This window comes from Mustela putorius, unplaced genomic scaffold (assembly GCF_011764305.1).
Source record: "Mustela putorius furo isolate JIRA1106 unplaced genomic scaffold, ASM1176430v1.1 tig00003836_pilon_pilon_pilon, whole genome shotgun sequence".
NCBI classification, from domain to species: Eukaryota; Metazoa; Chordata; class Mammalia; order Carnivora; family Mustelidae; genus Mustela; species Mustela putorius.
This window is the reverse complement of record NW_025421989.1, coordinates 7,707,277-7,732,350: the sequence shown is the minus strand read 5'-3', so window position 1 is coordinate 7,732,350 and position 25,074 is coordinate 7,707,277. Positions and strand designations below refer to the sequence as shown.

The window sequence follows — 25,074 nt, the reverse complement described above, 5'->3', positions numbered from 1 at the left end:
TGGCCCATGCCATCCATTACACATCATTATCTGATTACAGGGCCCAAGAACCCCAAGCTTTCCAGGAGCCCACACAAACGTCTGCAAGCTGAAAAGGAAATTATTGGCTCCCAAGGCAATTATGCAAATGCTTACCTAAATATCTAAAAGCATAGCACGTATCAATTTCATTGTCAGTGTTTCGAAACAGTCTTATCTCATGTGAAAGCAAATTATAATATACACTTTGCTCTCTTAGCGAATGTTCCTCAAAGTGTACACTGATTACTACAAATCACAGCCAAACCAGTCTTCTAGGAGTTACTCATTGCCAAATCATGTCAACATCAAAATTACAAAAATTCTTTAGAAAACTGGGTGATAGACCTCAAAAGTAGGTGTTTAGGGACACCTGGGTGGTTCAATTGGTTAAACCACTGCCTTCGGCTCAGGTTGTGATCCCAGCATCCTGGGATCGAGTCCCACATCAGGCTCCTTGCTCAGTGGGGACCCTGCTTCTCTCTCTGCCTCTGCCTGCCACTCTGTCTGCTTGTGCGCTCCCTCTCTCTCTCTCTCTCTTTGACAAATAATAAATAAATAAAATCTTTTTTAAAAATTAGGTGTTTAACACAGAGTCCGTGGGACTCTACTGTTGATTCTTTAAAAAAAAAAGTCATCCTCAGGTGAATCTAATTCTGATCCTGCACTCACACTCAGAGAACCTAAGGTCTGGATGGGTGTTTAATATCACCAAAAAATTCTTGCCTGTAGCCAATCGTTTATTAGATTTTTGCAGCATCTACTATGTACAGGCGTGATGCTAGATGCTGGAAATACAGTGGTGAACAATATTATTGTTCAACTTCCATGCCAGTGAGAGAGACCAGTTAATAGACCAATGGACAAGCATATGAAAGCAAATACAAGTTCAGATAGATGCTGAGAAGAAAACCAGCAGGGTGTTGACATCAAGAAGCCAGGCGACATTGACCTCAGACTGGGAAGGCAGGAGAGGGCTTCTCTGAGGGTGTACAGAATAAAGAAGGAGGAGCCAGCCCTGGGACGAGCAGGGAACAGCATGAGCAAAGATCCCTACCCTGGACCAAGCTCGCTTTGTCCTAGAGTGTCAGGAGAACGGGAGGAAAGAGAGAGAGGTGGAGAGGGGAAGGCGGAAGTTGGCCGACACCCTCTGGCACAGGGACTTCCTGTGTAGATGGATTTTACTCTATAGGTGCAGTGCAAGTGAAGTGATAGTCTTTTCTTGCTTGTCTGTTATTCGATAAAGCTTGGGTATGGCATGGTACTTTGTGTAGTGGTGCCTGGCCCTGGAGTGCGAATTCTAGCTTTGCCTCTTAGAGGCAGAGTGACCTTGGACATGTTCCAGCCTGTCTTCGCTCAAGTCCTCACCTGCAGAGCGGAAGTGACGGCACCACCTGCCACCGAGGTAGTTAGGCGCATGAATGAGTCCATGATAAGCACTATATACATCTCAGTAAGGAAGCCGCGTGTGTCTCTGAGCATTCTGGCTTCCGACATGGACAATTAACTGGGCAAGGGCAAGAGCAGACACATTTAGGTTGGTTAGGAGTCTGTTAAATTTGTTTGGGAGAAATGTGGTGGAGGCTGGAGGTGAGGTGATGTGAGCAGAGTCGGAGACGAGGGCTCAGATTCCTGGTTTGTGTGGGGCAGAGTTGATGGAACCCCTGGGAATGGATTAAACATGGGACACAAGGTGAAGGCAAGAATAAAGAAAAGCTGCTCCGTTTCTGGCTTAGCGAAGTGGGTGCATGAAGATCACGGTCATCAATCATCATCAATATCAGCAGCAGCAACATTTATTGAGCGGGTGTGCCTGCCAAGCACGGAGATAAATGCTTTATAAACACCTCTTAAGATGTGGGAGGCTTAGGTACAAAGACATATGCCAGAAGGGAAAGTCAAGAGTTCAGCATTGGTTGAGGGAAGCTCGAGATGACCCTGAGATACCAGCTGGAAGGGTCAGGAAGGCAGTTGGAGAGCCGACTCCATAAAACTCCGAGATGACTGGTTTGGAGATGATATTCACGAGTCATGAACTTTGCAACGGAATTCACCACAGTGTTCTTTTATATAATGATCTGGGCTGTCTCAATAATGTTTTATTTCTTTTGGCTGAAGCCTTTTTGAGTTCAAGGCTTGCTTCTTAACAACCTTCATGTCAATGGACTTTTCAGTTGATTCTCTATAGTGTGACATAAAGTATCACATTAATATTTCTGACTCCGAAACAGAACTCTACTGACTCAACTTGTCTAATCTGAAGTTCACATTCCCTGTGAAACATATCCGAATTAAAACCCAAAGACACTGTAGTTCAAGTTATGGTCTGAAGTCGACAGAATTATATTAGTTCATGTGGGTATAGAAAATCACGTATTTACAGTCTTCCAATTGACATTTAAATTGACATTTGAACGGTTTTTCCAATCCCACACAGTTAGTGGCATAAGGTCTTGAGAAAGCATGAAACATTTGTTTATCAGCCTCATATTTCATCGGGCTTGCCAAACACAGTTCATTTTCCATAGAAATTCACAAACCTGAGCAGTGGCCAAATTGTCAGAGTCGCTGAATGTAAGCCAGTGAATAAAATTGTTAAACCCTTTGATTTCCCCCACTTTTTTCCCTTAAAAAGTAACATAGCGTGTGCCTCTGAGTTTTATTATTTGACATCTATTACCCACAGCACCCAAGTGTGTTTGAGAAAAAGCCTGTATGAATGTTCTAGCACAGAGCAAACGCTCACAGGGTCTTATGGAAACATTCACTTGCAGCGTTGCTCACCCTCCAATGGGAAAGACTATCCCTTCGTAGATGCACGGACATCCTTCTGAGGACAATGGTACCCACTTGGAAGAACAAATAATTTTAAGGACTTTTAAGGGTTGAAAAATTGTAAGGCAAATTCAGAAGAGGCAAAACTTATATATTGGTGCAAAATGTGATACATTCCGGACGCTGCATTGTAGTTAACTGGGGTCACTAGCAAACCTTTCTCTCTCTCTCTCTCTCCCTCTCTGATTAAAGAGAGAGAGAGAGAGAAAGAGAGCAAGCACAAGCAGGGGGAGTGGCAGGCAGAGGGAGAAGCAAGCTCCCCGCGTAGCAAGGAGCCTAATGAGGTACTCGATTCCAGGACCTTAGGATCGTGACCTGAGCCGAAGGCAGCTGCTTAACCTGCTGAGCCACCCAGGTGTCCTGCAAACCTTTCTCTTAAGACTTTAGTTCTGGGGCACCGGGGTGGCTCAGTCAGTTAAGTGTCTGCCTTCAGCTTAGGTCATGATCCCAGAGTCCCAGGGTCGAGTCCCACATCAAGGGACTCACCAAGCAGGGAGCCTGTTTCTCTCTCTCTCTGTCACGCCCGAATAAATAAATAAATAATCTTTAAAAAAAGATAGATTTTAGTTCTAATAGCAGAATGCACTGATTCAAGCAACATCTTGAGCATGGGGCAGGTTGGAACTAGTTATCATGAAGAAAATAATATTCATGGGAATTGGTCCATTGTGCCCCCAAAATAGTTTGGAAAGATAAAGGATATGTAAATGAATAATAATAATCATGAATATTAATAGTTAGAATGTGTCCATAACTCTAATGTAATTTTCTTAGTGGATAATAAAATTATCTCAGGATGTTGGATTTTTTTTTTTTTAACTCAGCACTATGGTATTCTCTTCATTGAATCGCTTCCTTCATTGGCATCACCTGCTAATTTCGTTTTTACTAATGATAGTGAAAATGCACAGTAGCCCCTAGAGGCAATACCCTTATTTTAAAATTGCTGGGAAAAAAATCCTTTTCCTTCAAAAACGGTGAAGGGTAACAATTAACTTCTGAATTTCAGCTGTAAGAAAGTCACTCAGCTGTGAGATCCACAGTGCAGAAGTCACATGGAATCTATTCAGGGAGGGCAGCCGCACAGGACAACGGCAAACTGTGTTCAAAAGGACTGTCACAAATGGGACCCACAGGCATGTTGGAAAGGGAGTCGCCACTTGGGAGTGGGGGTGTCATATAGGAGCAGGGCTAAACCACGAAGCTGGAGCAGGACTCTTTTCATCAGTGGCCTAGAAACGAAGTTGAAGAGAAAGGTCCCAATATGCTAGAGGCCAGGATTTGTCACTCTGTGCTTGCTGGAAGCCCCCTCTCCCCAAGACCCCTGCCGAGCCCCATTGGTAAATCAACAGGCACAATGATGACCTCAGAAGCCCAGTGTAATTGGGGAAGGGTTGGGGCAACGGGATGAGAGCCAGCATTTCATTTTTAATGTAACAGTTTGGTTGAGATATAGTTCACATGCCATATAATTCAGTCACTTAAAGTGCATACCTTAATAGTATATTCACAGAGTTGTACAGCCATCACCTCTGTCAATTTTAGAACAGTTTCATCCGACCAAAAAGAAACCCCGTACCCCCTAGTCATTACCGCCTGTGATCTTCCCATCCCCCAGAACCCTTGACCACCACTCGTCTTCAGCCACTCTACAGGTTTGCCTATTCATGGAATCCTATAACATGTGGTCTTTTATGATTGCTTTCTTTACCTTAGTAAAGTACTTAGTGTACCGTTTTCAAGGATTGTCCATGTTGTAACATGTACCGGGACTTCATTACTTTTCATGGCTGCATAATATTCCATGGTGTGGATTTGCCACATTTCATTTAGCCATTCATTAGTTGATGGACATTTGGCTTCCTTCCACCTGTTGGCTCTCATGAATAATGCTGCTGCGAACACGCTTGTGTCCAAGTGTCATGTGAACATCTGTTGTCAGTTCTCAGGGATATAGGTAGCCATGGGATTGCTGGAGCATATGATAACTCTGGTTATAATATTTTGAGAAACTGCCAAACTGTTTTCCAAAGCATTTTACATTCTCATCAATGGTTCTAATTTCTCTAATTAGAGAGTAGGAGAGTTCTAATTTCTCTACGTCCTTGTCAACCTTTCTTTTATCCATCCTAGTAAGTGTGATGTGCTATCTCGTTGTGGTTTTGATTTTGCATTTCCCTGGTGGCTGATGATGCCAAGAATCTTTTTTTTTTTTTTTTTTTTTTTTGAGAGAGAAAGAGAGTAGGGAAAGGGGCAGTGGGAGAGGGAGAGAGAATCCCAAGCAGGCTCCATGCCCAGTGTGGAATCCAATGCCAGGCTAGATCTCACGGCCCTGAAGTCACGACCCTGGCCAGAATCAAGAGTCAGACACCCAACCAGCTAAGCTACCCAAGCGCCCCCTCAAGAATCTTTTTGTATGCTTATGATCTTCAGAGAAATGTCCCTCCAGAGCCTTTGCCCACTTTTCAATCAGGTTGTCTTTTTATTATTGAATTTTAAGAGTCCTTTAGATATCTGGATACAAGTCCCCTATCACATATGTGGGTTGGCATCTCATTTAAATGAGTTGTTGCCTCCAGCATGCCTGTTGCCTCTCTACTGCTTACTGTCAACTGACATAGGTCTACGGAACCTTTTACCTCCGCTTCCTGACTTTAGAGTCTTTTCCCTGTAAGTGCTTGGTGCCTCTCTGCTTTGTGTGCTGAAGGAGGCCTTCCAGAGCTGACAGCTCCCCAGGGTGTCTGACTCAGAGGATCACAGTGACCCCCCAGGCCTTCTCCCTCCCAGGGCCTCTAGCTGCACATTCCAGCCAGGGAGCCTGCCTGCCTGACTCCTCTAGCTCTTTCAGCAGGCTCCCTAGCTCCAGCCTCCTCCTCTGTTCCCACACTGGCCGGGGGCTCTGCGTGGAGACGATGGGGGGTCAGTTCTGCCTGGAGCTGCTGTTGCTGCTGAGGTGTAAGGACCCTGGAGAGGTAAGAAGATGCGGCGCGTGCATTTCAGGCTCTGTGCCTCGTACCTCCTGCTTCGGGCGAGGCAGATGTGAAAGCCTTCACGGGGGTCGTGATTCTGGAGCAGCAGTGGGGGCAGGTGGACACGAGCAAGCAAGAGCAAGAGAGGCAGTAGCTTTGGAGGGCTTCGCTCCACTTACTCCAGCACTCGGGTCTCTTTTAACCTCAAAGTTTAGATGGTTCAGAGGACATTTACAGCGTCTCTGCCTGTTGCTTTAGGAGAAGGCTCAGAGCCTCTGAGCCAGGGTGACTGGAATGTTGTAAATCATCACGAAGACACTAATGTTTGTATTGCAAGCTCCGAGCACATCTCAGTAAGACCGTCGTTTCTCTGCACCTTTCCTTTTGGCTCTTTATTTGGGACTTTTGAATCGATGCATTTTGACTACGCATATGGGCGTATGCTGTCCTTGCATAGTTCTTGGTGGCCTTCTAGTGTGGTGTTTTTCTGTGTTGGGTGACGAAACGGAGGGTGAATGTGGACCACGTTGTGTGAGGCAGGGTCAGCTGGCTAGTCTGTGACAGAAATGAGACTAAACAGCATTACTCTGTAGCCTCTCTCTGGGTCTGGTTTATTGGATACCGTATAATGACAGACATTTGGGACAAGGGCAAATGGTGTCCTTCGTCTCATTATGATAAAGGAGCAGGATTCAATGACATTGACAAGCAATATGTGTACTGGTGTGAAACCACAAAATGTGGCCAGCCTCTTCCCTGTGGCCACTCTGTGCAACAAAGATAGATGATCATTTCAGAAAATCAGAAAACCTTGGTTCTGCTGCCTGCAGCTTCTGGTACAAATCTTATTTTTTTTATGCTTCCAGTTTTTCATGAAAGAGTCTCAAAATCCATCTTTTCTTATTATTAACTTAGAATATTATCAAAGTGTTTACAGAGCTTAGGTACGTGCTGGTTTCGGATAGCTCCGAGTGAAAGTTTCTTTGAATCCTTCCTTAAGGAACAAGATGGTATCACATTAAACACTGCTTTATTTGGTGAGTTAAAAAAACAACAACAACAAAACAAAACAACATACCAAGGTGAAAGCACAAGCTTTGTCACAGATTGGCTATGTATAAAGCAATGTAAACATGTATTAATTAATTTGTTAAAAAACAAAAAAGCTTTTGGAGAAAAATTACTGCTCTCGATCACCATCCTTTATTATCTGTGGAATGCTTCCATTTTGAAGGAGGGCAGAGAATACTGTGATTCTAATTATTTACAGTAATAGCAACTAGAAAATAAATCAACTCAGGTTGCCATCATGGCAGGTTCTGGATAGTGCCTACTGTTCCTTGGGAGACTTTGTGTTCTGTTTGTGGGAAAATGAGCCACAGAGGCAGTAAATCCCTTTCTGTTTTCCAACTGTCTTTGTAAATCCCACTGGTAGGAACTGCACATTTAAGCACTGTTCAGTAAGTGCTTTCAAAAGCCACCACTGTGTTTGTTTTTTATTTTTGTTTTTTAAAAAATTTTAATTACTTTGAGAGAGAGAAAGAGAGTGCATGAGCAGGGGGAGGGGCAGAGAGAGAAGGAGAAGCAGACTCCCCACTGAGCAGGGAGCCCGATGCCAGGCTCCATCCCAGGACCCTGGGATCATGGCCTGAGCCAGAGACAGATGCCTAACCGACTGAGCCACCCAGGCATCCCCTCACCACTATCTTTAAAAAGAAATAGATTTTGACATTGCTCTGCTGTGCCCATCTTGAGATGAAGAAACGAATCACTTGTGGAAACCTGAGTGAGCCCAAGTTCCACATTCCGGGTGCAGTTAGGACTTTGTCAAGTCTCCAAGCCTGCATCCGTTCTTGCCTATGGCTGTGCGAGGTCGTGAGCATCTCCTCTTCTGCGGGGTCCCTGCAGCAGCAGCCAGTCCTTGGCCACCTCCATAGTGAACATTTGGGGAAGCTTTTTTTATCTTTTAATCTGGATGTCAAGGGCCAGGGAGAGAGTCAGTGTCCCACGAGAGATAGAGCAGCCACCCTCCTATTGTGGCCACTCCCGGAGAGCTTCCGAATGTCTCTTGAGACGGGCTCCCTGCAGGTGCCGACTGGGCGTTTCACGGGCTACTTGGCAAGGAAGGTCACAGAGGGCTGGGGCTGGCCTTTTCTAACAGGACATCATTGGTTCCTGCTGAACGAATCAGGGGGAAAGATAGCACCTTGCGGTTCCTGCGAGGACTGGACTTGGTTGGTTGGTTTTCAGTCCGTCTTCGGGAACCAAGGAAAGAGAGTGAGGGCCGCTTGTGTTCAGGCGCGCACCTGCCCCTGGGATGGATGGATATCTCCTATTTCCAAGGCAGTGCTGCCTTGGCGTGCTGAAATTGCCCATATATACAGAAGTTTCTTCCCCATCTGTGGGGGTTGACCACAATGGCACAGAAGTTACGGGACGGGGACCTCTTCACTTTTCTTTGCCATTAGCTCCTCAGCCCTCGGGAGTTCAAATGGACAGGAAAGACTAAGTGACAAAGGAGACGAGCTTCATGACTCTGGTCGAGCTGAATTCATACGTACTGTTTAGAAATAGAGGTGGTTTTAGTTAGGATCCTAGAGGCAGATGATAGATTAGTTTGCCTATCAAACCGCAGTGATCAAAAATGGGAGAGTCTGTGTGTGTGTGTGTGTGTGTTAAGGAGTGCATTTCTTTTTAAAGCTGAACGTTTAGATGAGTCCTCAACTGTAAATTGGGATAGAGACAGCATTTCCTCTAAAGGTCGTGAGCATTAAGTGAGCTAATATGTGTCATACGCTTAGAACAAGTCCAAGAGTATAATAAGAGCCCAATAAGTGTTCGATGTTACTACTAACATTAGTTTTATATTACAGTATGGTGGCTTTCTTATGCTAATGATGGTTCCTTGAGCAGATACTAAGCACCCTGACCAGTTTCTACGGATTTTTCTAAATCTCCTCAAGGAGGTTACGGGCTAGTGGAGAGACCAAAGTAGAAACAAGTAGTTGCTTGAAATAGAAGCATGCCCAGCATATCCTGGGAAAGCTAGAGGCCTGAACACTCCAGCCCACATGGACCAGTAGAAGAAGGTCCCTCAATGAGCCGGCATTGACCTGATGTTCATTTATGGCCCTTCTGCTGTGAGGTATACGGGGGACAGATGTCACATAGAGGAGTGTCTCGAGTTTGCTGTTCGGACAGATAGGATGTCTCCTGATCTGAGTTTGTCACATATTGTAGGTCGCCCGAAGTCTGCCTTCCAGCGAAGTGGGTCTCCTCTACTTATAGCACACCGTTTGTGTTATCCATGGCTGTCAGAGGTTTTCTGGTAATAATATTGTAACAAAAACTTTGTCATACTTATCAAAGAATACTCATGCAGAATGATGGTTCTGAAAATCGTGAGCATTATGGCATCTTAAATCCCTACCCACTTATTTCTCATTATTCTGCCAAATTCAAGCAAATCCCAGAACAGGACTCTTCCCAGACAAACTAAATGAGTTCTAATTCAGTAGTTATACCAATGGCTAATAGTCTGGTTATTTTTCTCCTCGTTATCACTGAGGCAACACAACTTTTTTTAAAAGATTTTTTAAATAGATTTTATTTATTTATTTGACAGACAGAGATCTCAAGTTGGGGGAGAGGCAGGCAGAGAGAGAGAGAGAGAGGAGGAAGCAGGTCCCCGCTGAGCAGAGAGCCCAATGCGGGGCTCGATCCCAGGACCCTGGGATCATGACCTGAGCCGAAGGCAGAGGCTTTAACCCACTGAGCCACCCAGGCACCCCAACTTTTAAGTAACCTCCCAAGAAACAATGAACACATTTTTAAGTAACTTTTATTTTAAATATTTTATTTATTTATTTGACAGAGAGAGAGAGAGAGAGAGAGAGAGAGAGTGAGGTGGGGAGGGGCAGAGGGAGAAGCAGGCTCCCTGCCGAGCAGGAAGCCTGATACAGGCCTCGATCCTGGGACCCTGAGGTCAGGACCTGAGCCAAAGGCAGCTGCTTAACTGACTGAGTCACCCAGACACCCCTAAGTCACTTCTGAAGAAACGAACAACTATTTTAGTTTCTGCAGAATGGTTTTGACTTAGAGACCCCAGCTCCTTTAATCCTGGTGCAGCTATATCTTTTCTCTTGCAAATTTTTTTAAAAGAGTTTATTTATTTATCTGAGAGAGAGAGAGAGAGGGCACAAGCAGGCAGAGAGGCAGGCAGAGAGAGAGGGAGAAGCAGACTCCCCACTGAGCATGGAGACCAATGCGGGACTCGATTCCAGGACCCTGGAATCATGACCTGAGCCGAAGGCAGCCGCTTCACCGACCAAACCATCCAGGCGTCCCCTCTCTTGCAAATTTTGTTTAACATCCTGGCCACTCCCCAAGCTGTTTGGATTTTGCTGATATAATTGGTGGAGGAAGTGAAAAGCCTACTGTATGAGGACCTACATCAAGTTTACCAACATTAAGATTTGAGCTCCTGGTTTTGCTTTCTCAGTTACATTTAAGAAATGTATACAGACATCTCCATTTGTTCACTGTTACTGTATGTTAAGTTCTGAACACACAGCGTGGTTCAATATTGGCCTCGTTTTCTAGAGCAGTGTTCCCATCTTCAGCGGTGTTGACATTCAAGGCTGGATCATTGGTTGTTGTGGGACCTGTCCTGTGCACTGTTGGAGGATTGGCAGCATCTCTGGTCTCTGGCCACTCGGCACCAATAGTAGCAGCTCAACCCTCATTCCCACCCCCTCATTGTGCCTCCGGGCGTTGCCAAATGTCCTCTAGGGGGCACAGCTGCCCTGGTTGAGAACCACCGCCCTAGAGAAAGAGTTTGGTAAGAAATCCCTAAAGTGGAGTTAGCTGACCTGTGACCGAAGCCAGAGCAACAAGGGAAGGGTTGGAGTCGGCAGTCACTATACATCGCAGCCGGGCCTTATAAAGAAGGTCAAGAGAAGACAGAGGGAGGAGGCCGAATGCTCTGGCCTCTAATGAGTCCTGTGCAGCCAGCCCATGGGACCCTACTGGTGGCTTTCATCTCATATCGCTCTCAGGGTGACCTTAGGAGTGGCAAAGAACCGCCTCTGGGGGTGTCGGGTACAAGGCGGGAGTCATGTAGGGTAGGGGGGTCATGTAGGGTAGCCATCAGTAAGGAAGGTGGTCAGGGGCTGCACGTCAGAGATGGCACATTGGTAAGCGACATGTGTTTGGAGCCTTCAGCATAGAAAACTTCCATGTTGTGTCCAAATTTTACATCATTTCCGATTCCAGCTGTGTAGTGTTCCCTCTGCGGGGGTGGGGGCAGGCAGAGAGCCTGGAGAAGACTTCCTTTCTGACTAGAAGAACTATGGCCAACATTTGTGGAGCCTGGGGCTCGTTGATGTGAAAGGACGCAGAGAGAGTACATTTTATAGATGAGGAGACTGAGGCACACGGAGACTGAAAAACTGGTCCAGATTTGCACAGGAGATTGGTGGAGGTCGTGCTTGTGAAGCTGGATGGTCTGGTTGTGAAGTCTGCGTAGCGCGCCGGCACGCTGAGAAGCCGTCTTTGCCCTTGTGCGTAAACGTAACTGACCGCAGAGCCCATACGTTCCACAGACTAGAAGCATGGAAAATTTGGGGGAGAGGAAGACAAGATTTGGTGGTTTTGAGGAAGATATTTAACATTGTTTAACACTTTTTATTATTTATAAAAAGAAAGTAAATGCTAGAGCCTGGGCTATTTTTTGTTGACCATAGGGAAATGTTATTTGTAAGGGGGCTTTATTGATCTTCTTGTTTATTTTGTTTTGTTTTTTTGTAGATTATTCAGGTGCAGTTTATCAAGGCAGATGTTTTGGGACCCAAAGGATCATTCCTGTCTTCACTCCTCACCACCACTCCTAGCCCGATCTTATTCCTCAAGTATTATTTATCTTCTAGAAGAGTCAGGTGTTTCAGATGAGGCCAAGATGAATTCTTCCCAGCAGGGAAGTATTTTTGGATAACTAAATGTCAGCCAGTGATCCCTGCTGATAAGGCTCTAGACCAGTGAGGGCAAAAGGAATTATAAGCCAAATCACCAAACAATAAGCAAAAAGATCAGTTAATAAGAATTTCACAACAAACATAGGCTGATGACTATTTTATTAAAGCAATATGGAACACTACTAGAGATCGCTATGTTCTGGAAGTGTGGGAATTGGTTGAAACTATTTTTCTCTTGTGATTCCCATATTAAGCTGTTCACAGTAGGATCTCTTTTGTTTTTTTCCCTAATTAATAGAGTTGTTAGCTCTTTTACATTCTTTTTAAAGTCTTGGTCTTAAACTCAAGCTTGGTATTTTCAGCAGTTGTTTACTACTAAGAGGCAACGTTCAGGTTTATGGGAAAAGTCAATGTTTTCATTTTAGTGGAGTTGAGAGAGGAGGTAGTCAACTTGACATTGCATATAAATAAGATAAGCAACTTGACCTTTCTTTCTTGATAGAATTTTATCTTGGAAGAGGTGTAGTGTGCCATAATGATAATTGATACAAGAGCCATATCTAAATGATTAGAATGGAAAGAAGCTTTATGGAACACTACAAGGTTCCCAGATAGTCTGTGTCTCTGCATGTGTCCTTTTACTACAGGTAAACTCAGTGGGCAGTACACACGCACAAACGTGTGTGCGCATGTGTGCGTGTGTGTGTGTGTGTGTGTGCACCCATTTGTCCTATGTCACACTGTTGCTTTGAACCACTAAAGAGAAAAGAATGTAAATATTTTTGATGTTTCCAGGCAGTCAACCACCCTTAGGGATGGACAAAAGTTTGTGTTCTTTTCTTACTTTTATCTTTCCATCAGCTTAAACTTTGGCCTGTTCCCAGGGAAGCCCTAGGTCAAGGGCAGCCCCAGCCTTCAACCTCCAGCGTGGATGTGGCTGGTAGAGGTCTGAAAAATGAATGACTATTCCTTTGGAAGCAAAATAGTTTTTCTGATGAGGAGAAAAAATAGTGTAGCTGAACTCCGAATTCATCTGTTTTAAAAGAGAACTGGAGGGAAAACCATTTTGGTGTGTGCGATTTGACCTGCGGCATAGAAGGGCGCTTCTACAGTTCTTCGAAAATTTCCGTACAAGATCAGGACTCCTGGAATGCTTCGGAAATGACTTGTTATGGATAGTTGAGATGTTCAGCTCTAACCAGCAAGTCTGTTTTGTTTCATCTTTTGTTTAAAATCTTTCAATTAACAGGATTTGCTCTTCTACCTCAGGAAATAGTGTATAGAGCAGTACTGTCCAATAAAACTCCTGGCAGTGATGGAAATGTTCTGTGTCCACGCTGTCCAATATGGTAGCCACTAGTCCCACATGACCTTTTAGCACTTAAAATGTGTCTCGTGTGACTGAGGAAGTGAAGTTCCAGTTTTATTTCATTTTAATTCTTTTAAATTCAAATAGCCATGTGGGGATACATACTGAACAGGGCAAGTATAGAGTGTAATTACCAGTTAGTATATATCTCTGATTTCAAGTATTCTATCGTATTATCTCCCTACGTATCTGAATTTTCATTTGGAAAATGCTGCTAACTAGTCACTGTCTCTGTCAAAGTGAAGATGACTTCCGGCTAACCCTTTGAACCCCTGTCTTCAAAGCATACCATCAAGGTATGTGGTTGTATGCTATCAGGGTAGGTGGTTCTGGAAATCCAGGCCAAAACCCAAGTTTGTGAGGTTACATTTTCCTCTGCCCTTTCTAACGCGTGAGCTGGGAGCATTTTCTGATGATTCGGACCTAATGTCATTAAACATAGAAGAGGAAAAAGCACATTGTAGCAAATTGAAGCCCAAAAGTGAAATCAGATAATTGATGAGTTTTAAGGCATTATTTCAATCAGAGGAGAACCCACTTCATGTGAGAAGTCAGTGCAAGCACCCAGCTCTTTAAGAATTTAGGGGTTAGATGTTGTGTTTGACCTCTCACCGGAATTTCAGAATTTTAGCGGGAGCTGCTTTGACGGTCATTTCTCTATTTTATTTTATTCGTGCTGTTTCTAGTTCTTCTTTTTTCATCCTATAATGCTCATCTCTTTTTTGTTGTTTGATCTTGTTGTTCATTTTTGTTCCTGCTAAAGCCAGTAGTTCCTTTCCCTTAGCCCTTCTTCGGTCAAAATGTTTCTCTGAAAATCAAGTACGCATGAAGTCATTTCTACTTGAAATTTACCTGCAGGGTACCCACCAAGAACCAAAACTCACATCACAGGGAACTGAAGGAAAGAGCTATGTCTGCACTGAGGTAGAAGAAAGGGAGAACAAACTTTTAAATAAATAATTTAATGATTCTAGTTTACAGAAGCAACTTACATTGATTGTGGGAAAAATTGTGTCTTTGTACAAACAGTTGCATCTCGTTCCGAGTTTTTGCCAATGCACATTTATGTGTATTTATGTGTAAGTAAGTTAGTTACATGTTAAGGCCACGTGTAGTAGTACGTATGATAGATGGTTTTGGTCTTAAGTTTTAGTTTGTCACATTTTCTCCACTAATAAATTTTCTTCTAAAGCATACTTTTTTTATCACATTACTCCTTCAGCTAGAGGTAAGAAAATTGAAATTTCTCATAGTATAACTAATGTTGTGACCAACACCTCTGCGTGTATCCTTTCGTGTATTTTGATGGCTCTCTTAAGGTAATTCCCGCACACACCCCCCCAAAAGGATGCATATTGAAGTCCTTACCAACAGAGAGTGAACAGGGGCAGAGTAGATTTCAGATTTATTAGTGACATGAGAGTGGTTCTGACTGACTTATTTTGCTCCGCATAATACCCTCCAGTTCCATGCATGTCGATGTAAATGGTAAATACTCATCATTTATTAGTGACATGAGAGTGGTTCTTGTGAGAAGGGAGTTTCCTTGAGGTGGTTTCCTCAACTTCATCTGTCTCTTCAGCTGAATTTCAAAGACGTAGTACAGCTTCGTAAATAATCTACTTTTGTTTGTTCCCTGATTTAAGAATTCTTCGGGCGAAAGTTTGGGTTTATTAGTGCACTTATGGCCAGTCCTGCTATCTATGTCAGCCTGTGCTTTGAGGCTCAGTCATTAGAATCTAGTGATTTTATCCCATATTTTACTCAAGTACAGTGTTGGGCAGCTGGCTATGCCTGAGTTGTAATGAATTAGAAATGCTCTGTTTATTCATTTTACATCAGCTACATTCTTCTATGTGGTGACGGCCACATCCATGTCAGAATTCTGTCGGTTGCAGCCATCTGCCACAGTTGGGGAGTCAGGAAATAAAATAGCCTCAAAACCAGGGTGGAACTTCTGAAGTAACAATCCCAAGGCCAATGTACTTAATTTTGTTAGGGAGAATATGTTTACAAATAAGCTACACGTTACAAGATGTAAATATACATTAACAAAAAGAAGTGATAGCCAAGAGCCGAAAGGAACAATTACAGTGAAAAGGCAATTTAGAACAGGCGTTAAGAGCTTCAAGATCTCTGAAATGCCAACACAACACACTTCACTGACAGGTGTTCCTACGCCTCATTCTGGATCATCAGAGAGGTGCTGTGTTGTGGTTAATAGACATTGTTTAATGCAGTAGAATAATGTCCGTTGTAGCCTACCATGAAAATGATTCTATTAAAACACATGTTTGGCCATTGAATACACAAGTTTCTGTTTCTCATAAAATTAACTTACGCATTACATCTCATTCTATAGTGAGTACTTTTCAGAGTCCAAGACCTGACTTTTTCCCTGTAGTTCAAAATGTGATTTGAGTGTGTGTGTGTGTGTGTGTGTGTGTATAAGTTGAATCATTATAAAAGGAGAATTATTTTGTCAATGACTTTTCCAAATAGAGAGTCCTCTTATATCAGAAAAATTGAAAGCAACTCCAGTCTCACTCCAGAGTTTCTGCTTTTTTTCCAGTGTCACACATCGTCTCCCAAGTAACATCAGCCCTTATACCCTCCAAATGTTTCTCAGCAGAAATGAATGTAATGACAATATTTTCATCAACTGTGAAAGGCAGTGTGTGGGGAGGCATATGTTTTCTGGAATACACCAGGATATATATCTCTATCTATCCACTGGCTTTTTTTCCCCCAGGAAATGCATTGACAACATAATTCTTAGTTCTGGCCAAATAAGCTTTAAATTATTGAAAGAGACATGACATGACACAAATGCCGGGGCTCCTGCTATTGATATCATGACCCACAATTGAAAAGTACTGTTATGGAAATAGAGTGTTTTATCCATCTAGGAATAGATGGTTCCAGGGTAGGTTAATTCAGGGACACAATGATGCCACCAAAGACTTAGGTCCTTCCTGGTCATAATATGGTAGACATAGCTCCAGGCATCATATCCTCAAACAAATAGACCCAAAGACAGAATAGCACTCTTTCCTAGCATGAGTGTGTGTGTGTGTGTACTTTTCCTTTTTCTTAAAAATTCAATTAGCCAGCATGTAGTACATCATTAGTTTCAGATGTAGAGTTCAATAATTCATCAGTTGCATATCACAACACCCAGTGCTCATCACATCACGTGCCCTCCTTAATGCCCATCCCCCAATTATCCCATCCCCCCACCTGCGTCCCCTCAGTTGTTTCCTGTAGTTAAGAGTCTCTCATAGTTTGTCTCCCTCTCTGATGACTTCCCATTCAGTTTCCCCTCCCTTCCCCTGTGATCCTCTGCATTGTTTCTTATATTCCAGGTACAAGTGAAACCATATGATAATTGTCTTTGTCTGATTGACTTATTTTGCTCAGCATAATACCCTCTAGTTCCATGCATGTCGATGTAAATGGTAAATATTCATCCTTTCTGGTGGCTGAGTAATATTCCTCTGTTTTAATGTACCACATCTTCTTTATCCATTCATCTATTGATGGACATAAGGGCTCTTTCCATAGTTCGTCTATTGTGGCCATTGCTGCTACAAACATTGGGGTGCATATGGCCCTCCTTCTTTTCACTACATCTGTATCTTTGGAGTAAATACCCAGTGCAATTGCTGAGTTTTAGAGTAGCTCTATTTTTAACTTCTTGAGGAACCTCCATACTGTTTTCCAGATGTGTGTGTATTTTTTAATTGGAAAGTAATCTTGCCCCCCAGAAACTCCTCCTCTCCTAGGAAATATTCCTTGTGGCCTCCTCATTCATCGTTCAGGTTCCACCTCAACCCGTCCCTCAACCAGTCACTAGCAAAGGGAAGAGATTCCATATTTGGTATGGATATGGTGTTATGGTAATTGATGCCATAATTGGCATGGAGAAGTGAACATTCATTCCCTGGGACAGGGGAGGGGCTCATCTGTCCTGGGTTTGCGGAAGGCCAGATGCTGGGAGCAATTCCAGCTCTGCCAACACAGAACGAGTGGTGAGGAAAGCTATCGTGCAGCTAGCTAAGGAAGTCTGCCGTATTTGCCAGGGCATCTTGACCATACTCCTGTCCTAGTGTTAATGGTGCTAGGCCTTCTCTTGTCAGTATTTCTTAGCTCGTTTCATCCCTTTGGTAGGTTCTAGATTTCTTAAGGATGGGAACTTACTGCTTTCACCAGGGCATGGAATAGTGCCTTACCCTAAGGGGTGATAAATAAATATTTTCTAAATTGATCAGGATTGGTTCGTGCGAGTTGATTAAAAGATTTCTTACATTTTTATGGGATCCTAGTTCTTTTAAATCAAGTTATTTGTTTAACTATCAAGACCCTCCCTGTAAAGTTATGTTTATTCATGCCAGAAAATGATTAAGGAGCCTTGATCATAAAGGTACTGTGGGTGCTGTGTAATGTAAACCCTAAAAGGACTGTTTACAATTCTGTGTGGGCGTAGGAGGAAAAAAGTATTCGAATATAAATACGAGTGGGAAAGAAAAGTTGTGTTGAGTCCATTTTATGCATCTGTTAACATTTGGAAGACTATACAGTACAGTTTATCATCTTAAAAATTATTAAGTGAAAGAAATGACTTGTGTACAAAACCACTGTGAGTCTCTGTTTGAAGCTTCATTTAATAAAAGTTTTCTTAGGAAAACTGATTACCCCAATCATTTAAAATTCAACACATTGTTATACATATCACATAATTTCAGTTAAAAATCCTTTTCAGTAGAATGAGATCAAAAGATTGGATTTTGGTTACTAATGTGGTGCAAGGTATAAAGCCCATGTTCCAAGTCTTAACTTGTTTTGTAATATAAACATTTCCCAAGGGCTTATTTTTTTCAATTTAAAGAACTCTTCGTATAAACGTCCCTTCATTTGATTTAGGTTCAGTAACTATACATGTTCATAATTTTTCACTTCATCTATTATGATAACTACTGCATAAACTTCTGGGTTTTTTTTTTTTTCATGTTTTGAGATGCTATCCGTTTTCTCCGCAAGGAAAAATAGCCCTCACTTGCCTGCAAAATGGTCAGTTGTGCAGGTGTGTGAGCAGTTCCTACCTTATCCGAGAAAGGCCATTTATAATACCTTCTCTGAAGTGACATGAAATTGTAAGCTTCAAACAACACAAAGACGTGAGTGATTATTAAACCATTTTATTGTTTGCTAACGGTACTGATTTTTAGTTACAGAATTTACTAAGTGAAGTGATGGCGGGCAAAACGCGTCGTGCTCTTGTGTCATTCTGAAAGCGCCTGAAGTGTTTCTTCTCATTTCCTGATGTCTTAATCCTTAAAATAATAACAAAAGGAAGAATTAAAATAATTTACAGATATTCCTAGTGAGTATCATTTACAATCTCACCTATGGCTTCCGTTTTGCCATAATGATGTACAGCCGTTTAAGTCGAACTCTGTAATTTTCCAAACTTCTTTGTTATCTCATTGTTATTGGAGAGGAGGTATCCAGAGTGAACGTTCCTGCCTTCAGGACACTTCCAACTCTTCCGTAATAATAAAGTACTAATAGCTGCCCTTTCCCTGAGGACTTCCTGCGTGCCAGGCTCTGAGCTCATCACTTGATTTTTATTTTCCGTAAAACAACTCTAAGAAGCTACTAGTATTGGTACTCTGATTTTACATAAGAGTTTTTTGGCTTTTTTTTTTTAAGAGTTCAAACTACCTGCCCAAAGTCACCTTTCCAGAAATAGTCTGGCAGGATGTGAGCACATTATAAAGTTCATGGCCTTAATCATTAATGAAGCAATGAATAAATGCACTTTCTATGTAGAGGGAACAGTACCTTAGACTAGAAGAATCGATGAGAGGCACCAAATTCTTTGGGATATGATTTCTAAAATTCTGCCCCATATTCTCCACAGATATGCTCATAATTATGAAGCCATAAATGGCAGGCACTGTAATTTTTTGTTGGGAAACTATGGTATTTGTACTTGGACAGAGGCTGGAAGTTATCGAAGGTAGTCACTTTTTCTTCTTTTACAAAAGGGAAAACACCCATAAATTTGAAGTAACTTGGACAGTATCATTTTCTCTTCGGAGGCAAAGCCCAGACTGGAACCTGGGTATCCTCTAGCTCCCCATCCAGGCCATTTCCATCTCCGCCCTCACTGCTTCTCAGTAGAAAAGTCCTCAATACTGTTTGTAACTTGGAATTACATATGCAGTAGAATTACATAATCTCATATACACAGAATATGGATTTGTGGATATGAATATGAGTCATTTATTTTATTGGCTTCTTCCCACTCATTTGGAAGAACTTTCTGTAATGCAGTTAATTTTGTGCTTGTGGAAACTTCTTGCTGAGAGTTTAATCTATAGAACCCAGTACTGAGAATGAATCTAATAAACCATCTAGCTTCCTCCGAGTTAGATTAAAATCCTCTCTAGACTGGTAATCTTCCTTTAAAGAGATTAAAGAGGTCTTCAAAGAGATTTCCCACCTACCTTTTATAGCCTCTTCAAATATTTACATCCCCCTCCACTTTCAAAAATTACTTTTTTTTTTAATCTTCAGTGCAATTCTAGCCTATTCTTCCTAGTCAAACCCTTGAACTATAAGGAGACCTGATATTCCCTTACACTGCTCTCCTTAAAATTAATGGGTTTCAGTAACACATATTCTGGGAGAAATTCAAAATAATCGTAGGATTTAAACCCACCATAAAAACTATGGTCATAATTCCTAAGCTTCACTGATAAACTTACTTATAATATGAAGTTACAACACATGCTTGGACTCATAGAGTCACTAACCTGTCTAGCTCCTGAAACTCTAGACCCTGGATTGTTTGAGAACTTAGAACTCGGGGGGGTCAGTTTTGCTTTACCATTTTCCCAGGCACCGAGTGGCTTCAAGCGCTACTCACCACTTCCTCCCGCTTGGTCTTGTCAGTTGCTGGCCAGGCTTCCAGAGGCAGGTCAGGAAGCATGGGGGGCAGGGGCTGTATGGGGAACATCGGAGGCAGAGGTGGCTGTGGCGGCAGGGGCTGGATGGGGTGCACGGGTGGCTGGGGCTGGATGGGCTGGTGAGCCTGTGGCTGGACGGGCTGGGGCTGGAAGGGCTGCTGGGCTGGCAGAGGGAGGTTTGGCTGGTGGTGTTGGGTTGGAGTCATGGAGTGTTGGCCAGGAACTGGCATCATTGGTTGCTGGGGGACCACGGGCTGCTGAGCTGGCATCATGGGGATGTGGTGATGAGGCTGTAGGGCGTGGTTCGGGGGATTCTGCTGGGACAGCACGGGAATGATTTGGTGGTGCAGCCATCCACCCATGGGTTCGTAACCATAGGAAGGGTACTGGTGAGAAACAAAGAGTCAGGTTTACCATTGGCTCCGTTGACTTCCAGCCGGAGAAATAGTCATGTTTTCTTTGTCATTATTACTATGAGTATTTATTCATTTTTTTTTCCTGTGCAAGAATTTCTGACTGTGTACACAGATATGACCTTTTACAGGCTAGATTTTCCGTTAGTGTCTGTGTGTGGCATAGATATGTTATTTCATTTAAAGGGGAATTGAAACGCATGCTTATATTTTAAGGGAACAAAGAAAAAAAAATCTACATACCGGATGCCTTATCATGTTCTGGTACCACTTCAGGGGGGTAAGCACCTTAAGAAAAAGAGACATTAGAAGACATTTGCTTTAATTTCGTTGCATGAAATGCAGACTCACTGTCGCAGTCCTGTCAATACTGATAGCCTGAAAGCAGGAGTTCTACAGAACAAGAATAAAGTTAACATTTCTCAGGAGCTTCCTAAGTGCTGGGCGCTACATTACCTCCATCACACACATGTTTCATGGGTTCTCAGATACCCTGAGGCAAGTATCCTCACCCTCACTATTACAGACAAGGTCATGGGGAGTTCAAGAGGTTCATGGGCTTGATCAAGGTCACAAAAGTAGTAATTCTGGTCAACTCCACAGCACCTGCTCTTGTTTGCAAGAGCAAAACAAAACAAAACAAATAAATGTGCCATAACATTAGTCATATCCTTTTTTGATTTGCTGTCACAATGAAAAAATAAAGAAGCCAGAAAATCTGTCCCTCAACCTAGAAACTCGGGTTTTCTGGTCAAATATGTCAACCTTTTAAGGTTTCACAGGAAATCTTGCCTCTAAGTGTTACTCACAATTTCCTCAGCTTGTATGAGTAAACAGATTCACAGAATGTCATCTGAACCTTGGAAAGAAGTAAGAGTTTAGTCCTCCCTAAATGGTATATACTTGGTTAACCTCAGTTCTGGGGATTTCGTGGTGTAGTAGTACAGTGTTTGATATGAATACAACAATTACTAACCTTGCTCAAATTGTACTCGACAAAGCACCTGTTATATTGCTTAACTATTTTGCTCCTCAAGCCATATTTTGAAGTGTGGGTATTATAATTATTTCCCTTCTCCAGATGAGGAAACCAAAGTTTTAGAGAGAGAAAACTATTTGCCTATGGTCGTGTGATTTGTATGGGGTTGGGAAGAGCCTCAAACCTGATTTCCAGAAATCTCTTGCTTTCCATTGCTCTGCAGAATGTCTCACAGACCCCTTGGTCACTGATCACTGATCTTTCAGTAAAGACGACAAAGGCAACACGTAGAGCGTGAACATCTTAGAATCAAGAGTTTCTAGTTGGGAAGGATCTTAAATAGCGTCTTACCTGACCCCCCCCCCCACCTTCCCCAGGCTGAAATAGAACAGAGCTGTTCAGCCAGAGTTCACTTTCTGCACTACCATGCAGCCCCACCCTGAGTGGGAGCTCACGATGAATAGCTTTATAGCCATGTAAGGAGGAGAAACTGAGTCAGAGAGGCCAAGTAGGAGTGTGCTGGGGCAGTACAGGCTTGAGGCAACCTATCAGGGCTTAAACCAGGAAGCTGGTAATGGGAACTAAAAAAAGCAGGACTGAGAAACATCTTGAATAAAGAATCAACACACTATTCTTTACAGAGCCCGGGACTTTGTTAACTCAAACAATGGTCAAAATTAGTAAAGAGAAAAATTACCTCATAGCTGAAGTTGATATAACCAGGGTGCCCAGGATGAGGTGGTAGCTTTTATAGAAGGGAAAGGAGGAGAAGAAGAAAGAGGGAGAGGGAGAGAAGAGGGAGGGGGGAGGGGGGGAGAGAGAGAGGAAGAGATTAAGTCAATATGCAATTGTTCACATTAAGAGAGACTGAAGCTACTTTAAAAAAATCTATATGGTGCTGAATATATTTAAGGTCTACTTTTCGTTTGAGCATGTATGCTGTGTAGGACAGGAGTCCTCTTATTTTAAAGTGGTCCAGAGGAACTAAATGACTTTCCCAAGACCTAGAAGCAAAAACCAGCACACGTTTATCCTCCAGTGATCTTCAAGACACCCCCTTCCCCCATCCGTGGGGTCAACTAACCCTGCTCTCTCCCGTCTGCCATTTTATGTCTTCCTGCGGCTCGCTCCATGTTGGAAAGAGAGATGGGTTTCTCTTACACAGTTAGGAGATACCAACAGGAAGAGAACTAGCTCACAAACCTTCCCTTATAGATCAGGAGGTGGGTAAGTGCTTCAGTATGGAAGACAGTCCTCACAACGGACATGCAAAGCACATGCACAACAACAGAAGCGACAACTACCTGTGAATTCGTGATGAGTGTGTGGGGATGGGTGTGGTCAGGTGGAAACGTTACGAGTCCCATGGAAAGTGGAAGAGTTGATTTATGAAATTTACTCTGATTCTTTTTATGATTCTGTCAAAGTTTTTATGGCAGAAAAAAAAATTTAAGTTAAAAAAAAAAAAACAGCCTGAATCATTATCTACGCAAGGACTGTCTGTGCCATCAAAAGGGAGGCCACGTGGCGGATGCCCGCATTGTGCAATGCTGGTTGGCCCTGGAGGGGGGGGGTAGGAAGAGGAGCAGGGACCGTGTGGAGCCTCTCCTCAGACATTGAGCTGATTAAGGCTCTGTGATTTTTAAATGCTCGCATTTTATAAGAGGGTTTGTTTGCTCTCATCTGAATGTGAATTCTTCTAGTCAGATAACTGCCTTTCCTGTACCTTCTTGATAGAAGCCCTTAGGGAGTAGGGTTATTCAATTGAGGAGTGGAAAAAGGGCTCAATTTGTAATGCAGAGGCCCCTCAGGGGCCTAGAAATTGCCCCAATGCAGGATTGCAGGAAGGCAGAGCACAGAATCTTGGTCTTGTGGGCAAGAGAGGAAGAGAGGAGGCAGACACACAAGTTTGCTGGCTTCTGGTTGTATCAACTGCTCTCTGTGCCACCGAAAGGCAGCTGGGTCCTGCTTTGCCTGCGTGGGATCTGAGCTCTCTAACCTTATGAATCTGTGTCTAAAGAGAATGGGTCAGACTTCCTGGTCCTTGGTACATTCAAATGGAGAAACTATCCGCACAAATTGGGCACAGTTAGGATTCTGGACGACTGCACGGAAGCCCCCATGTGCCGAGCAGGTGTGCGCAAGGGGACGAGGCCTCTGACAACGAGGAGATGGTTCAAGAAGGAAATTCCTGACATAGAAACCTTACCCTCTGAAGGATAACAAGATAGTAGGGTTCAGAGGGCAGGAAGAGAGCGGGACATTCATGAGAAATTGGGGTTTAAAGAGAACTGGTTTTTCTGTAGTATTTGCCTAAGGCTGATTGAGCACTTTCTCTGGAGGCCTTTCGAGGGTCCCTTCCAAAAGTTTCCTCCATCTAGAGATGGGCAATGATATTTACAAGTGACTTGTTTGCATAGACCTCCTGAGATGCTTGTTAAAATGCAGAGTCCTGGGCACTGCTCCGACTCTGGCCGTCCTGAATCAGAGAGAGGCTTGGGTGGAGGCCTCTGAGAGGACTTTTTCTAACAAACTCTTCCAAGTGTTTCTTAAACGCAGAGACATTTGAGGACATCTGATCTCGTACTGTCTTAAACCCGCAAGTTGGCCAACTGTGGGGCAGATTTTTATTTCCAAGCTTGTGAAATTGGATATTGACATCTGCAGGGGTGTTTTACTCACAGGCATAGCAAAGGCTGCTCCCAAGAGGCAGGCAAACAAAATCCAGGTCCCCATGTCTTGATGGCCCTGAAATAGAAGTTGACACTTTTCAAAAAATGTTTTTGCAAATATGGACATAATTAATGCTCCCTAAAACCCACATAGCCCATATTAGTCCATTGCCAGTAAAAAAGGATCGGGGCACATTTTGTGAGGTGACTTCATTCACATGTGATTCCTAGTGCGGAGCTCATTCCATTGCTTTTGGAATCCCGATAGTGGTGAGGATGCTTCTCATTTCATCAGAGAGCAGAACAAACTGTAGCCATGTGAAGCCATCAGTACGTGATCTGCTGTGCTATTTTCCTACACGTCTGCAGCCTGGGGAGTCCTAGAAACTAGCTGTAGCTTATAATTAATGAGCCCAAGAACAGAGTGAGCTCTAAAAGCTGCACAGATCTTCAGGTTGGCTATTTGATACGCAGTTGGCAATTTGATACTTCTAGAACCAGGAAGGCACAAAAATGGGAGTGTTATTGGTTTTGTTTTGTTTTGTACAGTCCACCTGACCATTGCTACTGTTAAAAGCAAAGACTAATCATCTGAGAAGAGGCATTAAAATAATCTTCCAACATAGAGTAAGGAAAGAGTAAAGTGGAGTTCCAGGTGTTTCGACGGCGAGGACTTCCAGCAGGACCTGCAGGAGACACCTGTAGAGCTCTAGATACGGAGCAACAGGTGTGGTCGAATGGAAGGGAGAGGGCAGTGCCAAGACTTTGTGGTGATCCCATGAACTGTGAATGACAGCTCCTTGAAACTTGCCATATTTAGTCAATGACATCTTCCTTTTTGTTTGGCCCGGCACTGTAGTTATACACTTTATG

The 25,074-nt window shown here is 43.1% G+C and overlaps 2 protein-coding genes across 4 annotated transcripts in view; one reads left to right on the top strand and one right to left on the bottom strand.

The window, feature by feature from the left end:
- ARHGAP6 (Rho GTPase activating protein 6) overlaps positions 1-25,074 on the top strand; it is a 481,290-nt gene that overhangs the window by 339,933 nt on the left and 116,283 nt on the right. The window lies entirely within an intron of this gene.
- Positions 18,346-24,557, bottom strand: AMELX (amelogenin X-linked). Its single transcript, XM_013059591.2, has 5 exons — positions 24,212-24,557; positions 22,227-22,274; positions 20,794-20,838; positions 20,098-20,523; positions 18,346-18,496 (listed from the first exon to the last, which is right to left on the bottom strand). Exons 1-5 carry the CDS (start codon positions 24,326-24,328, stop codon positions 18,491-18,493), a joined length of 642 nt encoding a protein of 213 aa, XP_012915045.1. The 5' UTR covers positions 24,329-24,557; the 3' UTR covers positions 18,346-18,490.

Excerpts from the sequence above, each read along its gene's own strand:
- AMELX (XM_013059591.2), bottom strand. The coding sequence starts at position 24,328 with ATGTCCATATTTGCAAAAACATTTTTTGAAAAGTGTCAACTTCTATTT. Across the intron at positions 20,839-22,226 it reads ATATCAACTTCAGCTATGAG|GTGCTTACCCCCCTGAAGTG; the intron begins GTAATTTTTCTC and ends CTTTTTCTTAAG. Across the intron at positions 20,524-20,793 it reads AGAACATGATAAGGCATCCG|TACCCTTCCTATGGTTACGA; the intron begins GTATGTAGATTT and ends GTTTCTCACCAG.